Raw genomic sequence first — 11,900 nt, 5'->3', positions numbered from 1 at the left:
CAGGGAAGTCGGGGTACTTCTCTTTAGTTTTTCTTTAACATTTGGTTGTTTTGTTTTCATTGTGGTGTCCTATGTGCAGATCTTCAGGGTGGTGCTGAGGATGCCCTCTGAGCAGGGCCGGCACAAAGCCTTTTCCATGTGCCTCCCTCACCTGGCCGTGGTCTCCCTCTTTGTCAGTACTGCCATATTTGTCTACTTGAAGCCCTTCTCCATCTCTTCGCCATCCTTGGACCTGGTGGTGTCATTATTGTACTCAGTGTTGCCTCCAGCACTGAACCCCCTCATCTACAGCATGAGGAACCAGCAGCTCAAGGATGCCTTGTGGAAACTCTTTGGATACATGTTCCTTCGTCAGTAATATTGAAGCCCCCAATCCAGCCAGGACTCACTGTTTTTCTAAAAAATTGTTAGAATATTCTTTTGCTATACTTCTTTTGTAATATATTATACTGCATTATTAGATTTTCATTTTATAATGGTATCTTTATTTTCAAATCTTTTAATTATTTTTATTTTTTTTTTCACAAAAATATCTCATGTACCTGTAGAACCATGCCTGCCTTCTAGATAAAGACAATTAAGAAGCTGTTAGAACCTGATTGGTCTCAGCTGCCATCTCTCTTGCCATCTCCTCAGGAGCTGGGGGAGCAGCCCCAGCACGCAGGAGGGGCTCAGGACCAACAGCCCAGCTGCCACATGCAGGAGCAGCCCTGGTGGTTCTTGGGGCTGCCCCTCACTGCCCGCTGGGCTCTGCCTCTCTGCTGCCTTCGGGTCAGGGCTGCTGCTTCCCTGGAGCCATGGCCATGGCCAGCAGCAGGACCTGGCCTTTTCACTGCTGCTCTCTTTTTGCTTCCACATTGTGCTTCTTTTTTTGTTTTTCTGGGTAAGCCCTGATATCTCATGTACCTTGGTGACAGTCCTGTTGTCTCTACAGTGGCATCCCTGTCCCTGCAGGCAGCAGCAGGCACTGTGCAGCCCTGGGTCACAGCTGCCTCCCGGCTAGCACCACAGCAACAAATGGGGTTCTATTTGGGACTTTGTGGAGTGAAGGACATAGACTTAAAGTCCAAGGGCAGTCTGTGAGGGACCAAGGGCCTGACCAAGAGCTTTATGGCAGCACCTGACAACAACTGGTCTTGGACTCATCTGCATGTCACTGCCCCCCTGCAGTGGGGCTCATGGCCACTGTCAGCCTGGAGAGGAATCTGGAGCTGCCAGGAGATGTCAGGGGATCTGCAGGGAGAACATGCAACGCTGAGTTGGTAGGGATTAGAATCCCATAAAATTAATGGCCATCCAAAGAAGAGTTTCGTAAAGAAAAAAGGGAATATGAGGAGTCCATGGGGTAAGGACAGCTCTGCCATGCCAGGAGTGGTGCTGAAGAGCCAGCGGACAGAGACCTCTAAGAGTGTAGAATAATTGAGGATAACCTTCTTGAGGCCTCATGGACCAGGTCTGGTGCAGCACTCGCCTGCCCTTTGTGCCCTTAGAGACACTCCATGGCCCTGCCCAGCACTGCCCTGTGCTGCTGAGCCATCAGGGCAGATGGAAAGGGGCTCAGCAGCAGAGATCCCCATGGACATAGGTCTCCAGCCCACCCTGAGCAGCATGGGCAGGGGGGAGACCCCCGGGGGTCCCAGGGCACCACAGCCCCTGGCTCTCACAGCAGCACCGCCAGCTTGGGGCTCTGTGGGGAGCACAGGGCAGGAAGCAGCAATGGCTGACCTGGCCAGCACGGACACACTGCCCTGGGCAAGGCTCTCTGGGAGCAGGGATGGCCCTGGGGAAGAGCAGGGCAGCATTGCTGGGCCTGTATAAAAGCAGAAATGAGAAGGGGAAAGCTCTTTGTGCAGGCCCCTGCTCGGGGCAGGCTGCTCTGTGGCTGGGCCAGGCCTCTTGTGCTGGCCTGGGGACTGGGGCTGGCCCTGCGGGGCACAGGCACTGTGTGCTGGGGATCTCCCAGGCAGGAGATCAGGGCTCCTGCAGCTTCACAGACCTCCATCTCCTGGCACCATAGCCAGACTCCTCCTTGCTCACCCCAAGCAGACACTACACATGTATGAGCTGCCTGCTTCCTCCTCCTCTAGAGGGAGAGGAGGAAATACATCTAGAGGGAGAAGGGGAAAACAAAACAAAACAAAACAAAACAAAACCATAAAAACTCAGAGAGATAGACACATAAGTAAGGGAAAGGAAAAGAAAAATGAAAGAAAAAGATATTCCAACCCCAAACATGAGGAATATTTAGTAACTTTTCAATTCCCACAAGCAGACCACTGTACTGCCAGTCTCTGAGAAACTGTAACCTTAACTTGGAAAGATGACCCCAATATTTACCGCTGAGCACCATGTTATGCCTGAGGTGGACTGACAAGAGCTCAAGTGCTCAGTCTGGTGTGAGCAGGCAGAGGAGAGCTCTGCAGCCCCAGGGCACACAGCAGCCCCAGCAAAGGAGCCTGGCAAGTAATTCCTTGCAGCCGTCCAGGGATGGTGACTCCACCACTTCCCCGGGCAGCCCATTCCAATGCCTAACAACCCTTTCGGAAGAGAAGTTCTTCCTAACATCCAAACTAAACCTCCGCTGGCACAACTTTAGCCCATTCCCACCTCATCCAGTCATTGGGCACGTGGGAGAAGAGACCAACCCCCACCTTGCTACAGCCTCCTTTGAGGTTGCTGTAGAGAGCAAAAAGGTCGCCCCTGAGCCTCCTTTTCTCCAGGCTGAACAAGCCCAGCTCCCTCAGCTGCTCCTCGTAGGACTTGTTCTCCAGACCCCTCACCAGCTTCGTCGCCCTTCTCTGGACTCGCTCAAGCACCTCGATGTCCTTCTTGTAGAGATGTCTTTCGATGTCTTTCCTGTATTGAGGGGCCCAAAACTGAACACAGTACTTGAGGTGTGGCCACACCAGAGCTGAGTACAGGGGGACAATCACTTCCCTAGCCCTGCTGGCCACACTGCTTCTTATACAAGCCAGGATGCTGTTGGCCTTCTTGGCCACCTGGGCACACTGCTGGCTCATATTCAGCCGACTATCAACCAATACTCCCAGGCCCTTCTCTGCCAGGCAGCTTTCCAACCACTCACCTCCCAGCCTATAGCACTGCATGTATACCACAAGTTCCTCAGCTATTCTTTAAAAACACATACTCCAGCCCTAGATTATCTTATCCCTCTCCTCCAATCTGGGTTACAATTTTGTATGGCCTTACAGATAAGGTGTTAGTGACTAAGGTAGCATCAGACATAAAAAGTTTCTAGTCTTCCATCTAATTAAACATAGCAACGTATTTCAAATTTGGTTTTATTATTCTAAAAGGGAGAGAACCAAATGTCCTTCTGAACTGATATCACCAGGGCCTGCAGGGATGTCAGGAAGGGCCCAGGGCCTGCCTCTGCTCTGTGGTGCACAGGGAGAGGGTGAAGACACAAAGCATGGGGCAAAGCCAGAGCTCCTTGTCCTTCTGAGCAGGAAAAGCTTTGTCCTCCAGATCAGGGCTCTTCCCCAGCAAGGTGGCCACGAGCCCAGCCTGTCCTCCTCCTGCCACGCTGCGTGCGCTGGCTGCAGTAGAGGGGACCCCCAGCCAGCCCCTGCATGGGGCTCTGCCACCCGCCTGGTCCTGGCCCTCTCCAGTGCCCTCCTTGCTGCTCTCTGATGCACGCCAGCACCTCCCCGTGCAGCCGGCCATCACATCTGCTGAGGGCCAGAGCGGCTGCTGCAGGGGCAGGGAGCTCAGTATCGCCCTTACAGCCCCCTGTCCTTGGGCTCGGCCCCGGCCTTGGCTCTGCTGGCAGGAGCGCTCTTGCCATGCGCTTCCTGGCCTCCCCTCGCCTGCGCACAGCTGCTGCCCACTCCGGCTGCTGCCACAAACGTGTCCTCACCAGCAGCACCACCCCTTGGGCTGCTTCTGCTGGCCTCCCCATCCCACTGCCTTGACTCCTTGTCTCTGCTGGGCCCCACCTTCCCCACCCAAATACCTTCCTTCACTGTCATCTCCCTTCCCCTGCCCCGTGGATTGACAGAGTCATGGGAGATATGACCTTTAGGTGTTGAGGTGCTTGTCTAATCCAGTTTGGTGATGGAATAGAAAGACAGTTCCTTCACCAGTGATGTACATTCTTCTTCATGTTAGGCCACGATTCCATCTCCTTCACAATTCTTAGAGTGTTTGCTTTATCTCAGAGACGAACTGCATTAGGTCTCCTTGATTAGTCTGAGGCACAACACAATGCTTTTTGCTTTCTCAGACTCCAGCACAATACCTGTGAGTTTACCTTACTGTGTGCATTGACCTGACGGGGCATTTCACATTTTTTGCTTTCATAGCCCTGATGGAAGGAGATGATTCCCAAACTGGGATATGCAGATGGGTTCTGGCTCAGCCGTTTGAGGTGTCTTGCTCTTGAGTATTTCAGCCTGAGTTTTACCACAACACCTGCAGCCAAATGCGTCTCTTGGCTGTCATTGCCCTGCCCCTGTACTGTGGGCTGACTGTGCTGTGGTGGGACATGTTTCCAGTGGTTCGTCTACCAGACACCGTAATGAATAGTATGAGCAGGACTAGAGGGGGCTTGCTTCCAGACAGGGGGAGTCGGGGAAGAAAGGGACCATCGGGTTTACTGGACTGGGTATATTTAATGGCCTGGTGCATCAGACCCACAAATGTATCAGGCACTACTGCACAGCGGTGCACAGAGTACCCTAATGCCATCAAGCTAGAAAGAGGTAGAACCCACCTGTATTTCTGGAGTGACAGGGGGATCCCAAGAAATAACAGTACTGGAGGCTGAAGTGAATCTAACTGGGAAGGAATGGCAAAAGCACCCGATTGGGACTGGCCCAGAGGCTATGTGCATCCTCGGCATAGACTGCTTCAGGAGAGGGAATTCAGAGTTCCAAGAGGGCACCACAGGTGAGGCTTTGGCAGAGGTGCCTTGGAGACAAAGGACATGAAACAGTTGTCTACCTTGCTTGGCCTTCCACAGAATCCTTCTGTTGTGGGTTTGCTGAGGGTTGAAGAACAGCAGGTGCCAATGGCTACCATGGTGGCGCACCTGAGGCAGCGTCACGCTAACCGAGACTCCCTGATTGCCATCCATGAGCTGGGTCATTGACTGGAGAGCCAAGGTGTAGATGTGGAGCTTTGTAGCATGGTATAGTGATGGCCTTGTCAGCACTAAGGTAAAGTTGCCTGACCTGGGTGACACGTCCCAGAGTAGTGTCAGGCACAATGCAATTCTTTTTACCTTCTGCATCTACAGCACACGAAGTAGGACTTTGCCCTACTCTATTGACTGGACAGCTCTTTTCACTTTATTCAGGTTTCCATGTCTGGAAGGGGACAATTTCCGCAATGAGGCCAAGCTCATGGGTACAGTTACAGCCAATAATGATATACTTTCTTTATTTTTCACCCTGAGTTTTCCACAGATGACCCAAGATAGTCCATGGATGTCCAGGTGTCTACTGAGAGTCAGGCTGAACTTCTCAGGATCCAATGGTCATTTAAATCTTTATTTTATTTTATTTTATTTTATTTTATTTTATTTTATTTTATTTTATTTTATTTTATTTTATTTTATTTTATTTTATTTTATTTTATTTTATTTATTTTAAGTTTATTATTTATTTTCTGAAGGCACCCCTGACTTATCTTATAAGGGTTTCATGTGCTGGGCTGGGCTGAACTTACAGGGACAAAGACCACTGCCGGCAGTGGAGGTGTCAGACCAGCACACTCTGCTCTTCCTCTCGATGAAGGTCTCCAAAGAAGTCACCCTGAATGAATAGCAATAGGAGAATGATTCTCAAAACTGAAATGCAGCAAAATTCAGCCTTTGAAATAAAAAAAATCTTTTTATTGGTTGCTCTTTGAAATCTTCTTCCTTAGCTATATCTTGCAAGCTCTGCAATTAGCTGCACAAGGCATTGAAGACAACTATGGAAGAGATGTTAGGAGTTTCTGCATTTTAATGAGTTCCATGGTGTATTTTGGTGCTGAGTCTATGAAGCTCAGGTACTGAGAGGAGAATGATGCAACTGCTAGAGAAAGTGAAGTCAGAAGGACAAGTTGAAGTGACTTGGAGTATTAATGGGCCCCACTGAGGGTTGTTACTAACAAAGCCTCCCCAGGGCCTTGTTGGGGCAGATAATTGGAGGCCATGATTGCAGACAGGCGAAGCACTGTGCTGAGAAAAGTCTTGGTTGGTTTTGGTGATGCAGAAGGGCCAAGGATTGGCCCCAGCCACTGGAACAGGAGATCCTGCACCCCCACATCTGGCTCAAGGCTCTTGCTGGGGTCTGTAGGATGTGGTGGGCAGGGTGATGCCAAGCGAAGAACAGTGGTATGTCACCTCTGAGCTGCTGCACAGGGTTGCAAACAATCAATGAGGTCTCATTGCAAGGAGTATAACATCTCTCCTCATAAGCTGTAGCCAAGGAGACAAATATCTCAAGGTTCTTAGCACCTTCCCCTTTTACCAGCACTCTCTGCCTTCTCCTCTGCAGGCTTTCCAATGCTGTCCCACACATTGCCCTATTTCCTTGAAGTCTGCAGACAAACATCTCTGTTCAACGCTTTGCTCTCATCGCTTCCTTTAACCCATGTCTCGTCAATCCTCACCAGCTGTTCCTTGAAACAGAAAGCCATGGTCTGATCAGAGGGTGATCTGTGGGACAACAGCATGACCCTTTGAGGGACATTTCTTCCTCCTCGTGGCCAGTTCCAACCTTCCAGGGCACACTTTGTGGCAAGTTTTTCTCTCCTGCTCTTTCCTACTGCCAAAGCAGGCTCCATCAGGGTAGAAACCACTCCTGAAGTAGGCATCCCAACCCAGCAGGCTCCTTGCGGCCTCTCAGCCAACCAGACACAAGTCACCTCAGCAGCAGCTTCCAAGCCAGGGGCCTGCTGCTGGCCTTGCAGCTTCTTGTGGAGACACAGCCAAGCCTTGTGCCTGCTGCTGTGCAGTCATGGACTCAAGCAGAAGGGACAGGACAACCCATGTTGGGGCCTTCTTTCTGCCTGGGTCGTCCTGGCTCTGGAGGCAGAGGGGATCCCCCAGTCAGCATGCCAAGCAGGTGCCTTCTGCTGGCCTAGCAGGGCCACTGCCAGACGTCAGCCCAAAAGTGCAGATCCCAGGTCTATGTCAAGGGTAACCTGCCAACTACAGACACAAATGACCTCACAGTCCCTTTCTGTGACACGCTCCTGCTGCTGCCCTATCAAGTGCAGAGACAGAAGTGACCTCACAGTCCCTGCCACAGTCACATTCCTCGTGCTGGGGCAGGAGATGCTGAGGCAGAGCTGAGCTTCTCAGAGCATTCCCATCTATCTCCTCCTTGTGACCCACAACCTGGTCAGATCCATGGCCCCTCACATTCAGCTTTGAATGCCATGTGACTGCAGAACAACCTCATGGTTCCTATCCTGCCCCATGGGCCTAGCACCTAAAGTGCTTGGGATAAGTGCCAAGCACCTTAAGTGTTTAAGAGTAGGGTCAGGAAAAGGGTTGGATGTGAAGAAGTTAATGCAAAGGAACCGTGACTTTGGGTGTTAGGCTTTCATGTATGAGATTAGGGACTAGGGCTCACCTTCCCCTGACAGAGATGAATCAAATGCGTAGTGGAAGGGTTTGGTGTTCGGCTTGTGGTGTCAGGTTTGTGCTTAAGGTACGTACAAATTCTTTGGTTTAGGATTTTGTTTAGGTCTGCAAAAAATCTAGGGCTAAATAGAGTGTGTTAATCATAGCATTAAGGGCAGGGATCAGGGTGAAGAAGAGAGTAAGGGTGATGTAATGGGGCTGTGGAGTAGTTTTGGTTTCAAAGGATCTTGTGGTCAAATATTAGAGCAGTGGATTCCTGTCAGGGTGTGGAGTAGCATTTAGCTCTGTGGATTAACGTTACAGGTTAAAATAGGGCAAGGGCCTCACATGACTGCTTTAAGTCTGCTTTATGGTAGGATCAACATTACCTGAACATTCTTACCTCTGCAAAATCATTAGCTTCTGCTGTCCACGCTCCTTTGCCCTCCCACAAATCTCACATCTCTGTTGGCCAGGCTTCTCCTGACTTCCCCATATCAGTCATCTTCTTAGGGGAAGTTTGGAGAACCAGCATGGAGAAGGAGAGAAACATCTGTAGGAGCACTCTGCACAATGTGCCCAGCAGTTCTGCAACACCACAGAAGCAGGCCTGAAGGATGAGTTTAGGCAAAAACAGATACCTCTGACAAGACAACACCTATTCAAGACCTATTCCTCTATGGGGCCTACCAGGTACTTAGAAAGAGGGGATTTCACAATCTGTGTGCAGAGCTGGTGCATCTGCCGGCCTGTCATGAAGACCGGCAGATGTGAGCCTAAAGGCACAGATCCCAGCCAGGAGTCAAGGGTTGAGCTGTCGGCTACTTCAGAAAGAAGTCAACTCCCAGCCACTTAACAGCCATTAGCTTCCTACTAGGCTGACAGCTTCTGATGCACCTCTGCCATCATAATACCAGACCTACAAAACACCCCCTTTTTGGGCCAGGGCCTGCCCAGGTAGAAGTGAGCTGGTTTTCATCCTTCAAGCCTGCTGGGCTCCCAGCCTCTCTGACACTCAGAAGCCAGTCCTGTGCCAGTCCTGTGAGGTGCTAGGGCAGGAGGGACCTTGCAGGCAATGTTCCAGCCCCATGCCTGTTGGTGGTCTCTCAGCTCCTTGGGCACAGTGAAGAACTTGTTTGTATCCAGAAGCCATGAGCCTGAAGCTGGCCTAGAAGACACTCAGGGGAAGCACCCGCCCAGCACCAACCCTAGCCCCAGCCCCAGCCCCAGCCCCAGCTGGTGGTGCTCCTCTGCAGAGCGAGGGGGCTGTGGTGCCCGGGGCACAGGGGCACTCTGCAGGGCTGTGCTGGGCAGGCTGGGAGGCAGACCCAGCTCAGGGGGTCACTGCCATTGCCCCAGGGCTGCAAGGAATCACTCGCCAGGCTCCTTTGATGGGGCTTTTGTGTGCTGTGGGGCTGCAGAGTTCTCCCCTGCCTGCTCACACCAGATTGAGCACTTCAGCTCTGCTCAGTCCACCTCGGACAGGCTCATGCTCTGCAGGCTACATTCATTTCTGGCCCCTGGGCTCACAAATCCCCATCAATGAGCCTTGCGAGAGATCTGTTGCAGCCCTGGGGCAATGGCAGTGACATTTCCTTGTTTCTCACATCCTTCACCCAAGCCTTTCTCCTGACCCTCCCCACTGCCCAGCACTGCCTCTCAGGTGGCACTCGGTGACCCTTCAGAAGGGCCTTTGGGCTTCCTCAATTGTCCTGGTGCTTATTATCACCTTCCTGGCTCCTTCCCAAGCTTAGAGGGAGCCTTCTTGTCCATCAGGGGCACTGCACTGGTTCTGGCTTGGACAAAGTTACTGTCTGCAGACCACCCCCTGTGGTGCTGTGTTTCTGATACGTGACCAGAGCAGTGTTGGTCACCCATGGCTGTAGTCTCTGTCCCTGAGCAGTGCTGGCACAGCGTCAAGGCCTTCTCTGCTTCTCACTCTACCCCAGGAGTTAGTTGGCTGCAGGTGGGCAAGAGGCTGGGAGGGGAACCTGCAGTGACAGCTGGCCCAGCCTGAGCAGTCTGAGCTGCCCATGCACTCCTCAGATTCACCTTGTTTGTTACCTGAAACGACCTTGCACAGTCATTTTATGAGGTTCTAATCACTACCCACTGAGCACCCTGTCCCTGGAGATCCTCTGACATCTCCTGGAAGCTCTCCAGGCTGGCTTCGGCCATCAGCCCCACTGCAGGGGGTGCAGTCTCATGCTGATGAGTCCAACACCAGTTGTCATCTGCTTGGGCAAGTGCCCCCATAAAGGGAGCTCTTAGTGCTGCCCTTGTTTCCCCACAAACCACCCTGGGACTTTCATCCTGAGTCCTGCATTCCATGAAGATCCCCAGAAAACAGAAGAGCAGGGAGCAACCTCTTAGCTCTATTTCCAATAGCACATTTGAAAGAGGTGTCCAGACTTCTGGGTTTGCCCTGAGCAAGACCCTTTTATTACTGTGGTGCTAGCAGGGAGACAGATGTGACTCGGGGCTGCACAGTGCCTGCTGCTGCCTGCAGCCACAGGGATGCCACTGCAGGGACAACAAGACTGTCACCAAAGTACATGAGATCTGATGGCTTATCCATAAAAAAGAGCACAGGATAAAAATGTGGAGACCTAAAGAGAGCAGCAGGGAAAAGGCCACATCATGCTGCTGGCCATGGCCATGGCTCCAGAGAAGTAGCAGCCCCAACCCAAAGACTGCAGAGAGGCAGAGCCCAGCGGGCAGTGAGGGGCAGCCCCGAGGGCCACCATGGGCTGCTCCTGCATGTGGCAGCTGGGCTCTTGGCCCTGAGCCCCTCCTGCATGCTGGGGCTGCTCCCCCAGCTCCAGAGAAGATGGGAAGAGAGGGATACTGAGACCATTGAATTTATTCTGTCTTCTTTATTGTCTATACCTACAGAGGAAGCCTAGTTCAATAGGTGGAATGGAAGATGTAGTCAAAGTAAAAAAATTACTAAATAAATTAAAGCAATATCAAAAGTTATGAAAATAATAAATAATAATAAAAAAATGATATGAAAATCTCTTATGTCAGTTTCTCAAATAGAATTGTAGCGTTTAGAGGATTATTATTATTATTACAATATGATAATAATACTAAGTATAAAAATGGTATGATACAAATCACAGTAATGTTAACAACACTGATGCTTAAGAAGCACATAGAGAAACAATTTCCTCACTGCAACCTGGAGCTCCTGATTCCTCATGCTGTAGATGAGGGTGTTCACTGCTGGAGGTACCACTGAGTACAAAAGTGACACCACCAAGTCCAGAGATGAGGAAGAGATGGAAGCAGGCTTCAGGTAGGCAAACATGGAAGTGCTGAGAAAGAGGAAGACCATGGCCAGGTGTGGGAGGCACGTGGAAAAGGCTTTGTGCCTGCCCTGCTCAGAGGGTATCCTCAGCACTGTCCTGAAGATCTCCACATAAGACAACACAATGAAAACAAAAGAACCAAAGGCTAAAGAAAAACTAAACACAAGTGCCCAAACTTCCCTGAGGTAGGCATCTGAGCAGGAGAGCTTGAGGATCTGGGGAATCTCACAGAAGAACTGGTCCACAGCATTTCCATGGCAGAGGGGCAGGGAAAATGTAGTGGCTGTGTGCAGGACAGCATTGAGAAAGCCACTGCCCCAGGCAGCTGCTGCCATCTGGGCACAAGCTCTGCTGCCCAGGAGGCTCCCGTAGTGCAGGGGCTTGCAGATGGCAACGTAGCGGTCGTAGGCCATCACAGTGAGAAGGGAAAATTCTGAGCCAAAGAAGAAGACAAAAAAGAGAACTTGAGCAGCACATCCTTGATAGGAGATGTCTCTGGTGTCCCAGAGGGCATTGGCCATGGCTTTGGGCAGAGTGGTGGAGATGCAGCCCAGGTCGAGGAGGGCAAGGTTGAGGAGGAAGAAGTACATGGGGGTGTGGAGGCGGTGGTGGCAGGCTACGGCGCTGAGGATGAGGCCGTTGCCCAGGAGGGCAGCCAGGTAGATGCCCAGGAAGAGCGCAAAGTGCAGGAGCTGTAGCTCGCGCGTGTCTGTGAATGCCAGCACGAGGAACTCACTCACAGAGCTGCTGTTCATCATTCTCTAACCTAGAAAATGGCTGTATGTTGAAGAGGAGAAGGCAGAGCAAAGTTAGAACAGACTACTTAAACTAAAACCTATTACAAGCCTAAGAACACCCCCAGCCTAAGCCCCTCTTTTTGCAGCAGAACCTCAAAGACTCTCAAAGCCTACTGCATTTCCCACTGCCCTCACAGAAACAAGACCCAGCAGGAGACCCTTCCAGGACCTGCAGCTGCATGGCCCTGCAGCCAGGCACTTACCTTGTCA

General features: G+C 51.3%; 1 protein-coding gene across 1 annotated transcript; it reads right to left on the bottom strand.

Moving 5' to 3' along the window:
- Positions 1-1,660: 1,660 nt before the first annotated feature.
- Positions 1,661-11,651, bottom strand: LOC311216296 (olfactory receptor 14J1-like; the record flags this gene model as incomplete). The annotated part of the gene is made up of 2 exons (XM_084297842.1): positions 1,661-1,687; positions 10,758-11,651. 2 exons carry the CDS (start codon positions 11,649-11,651, stop codon positions 1,661-1,663), a joined length of 921 nt encoding a protein of 306 aa, XP_084153968.1.
- Positions 11,652-11,900: the final 249 nt, after the last annotated feature.

This window comes from Netta rufina (genome assembly GCF_964035555.1).
Source record: "Netta rufina genome assembly, chromosome: 18".
NCBI classification, from domain to species: Eukaryota; Metazoa; Chordata; class Aves; order Anseriformes; family Anatidae; genus Netta; species Netta rufina.
The sequence above is the reverse complement of the archived record's forward strand: the minus strand, read 5'-3'. Positions and strand labels throughout refer to the sequence as shown.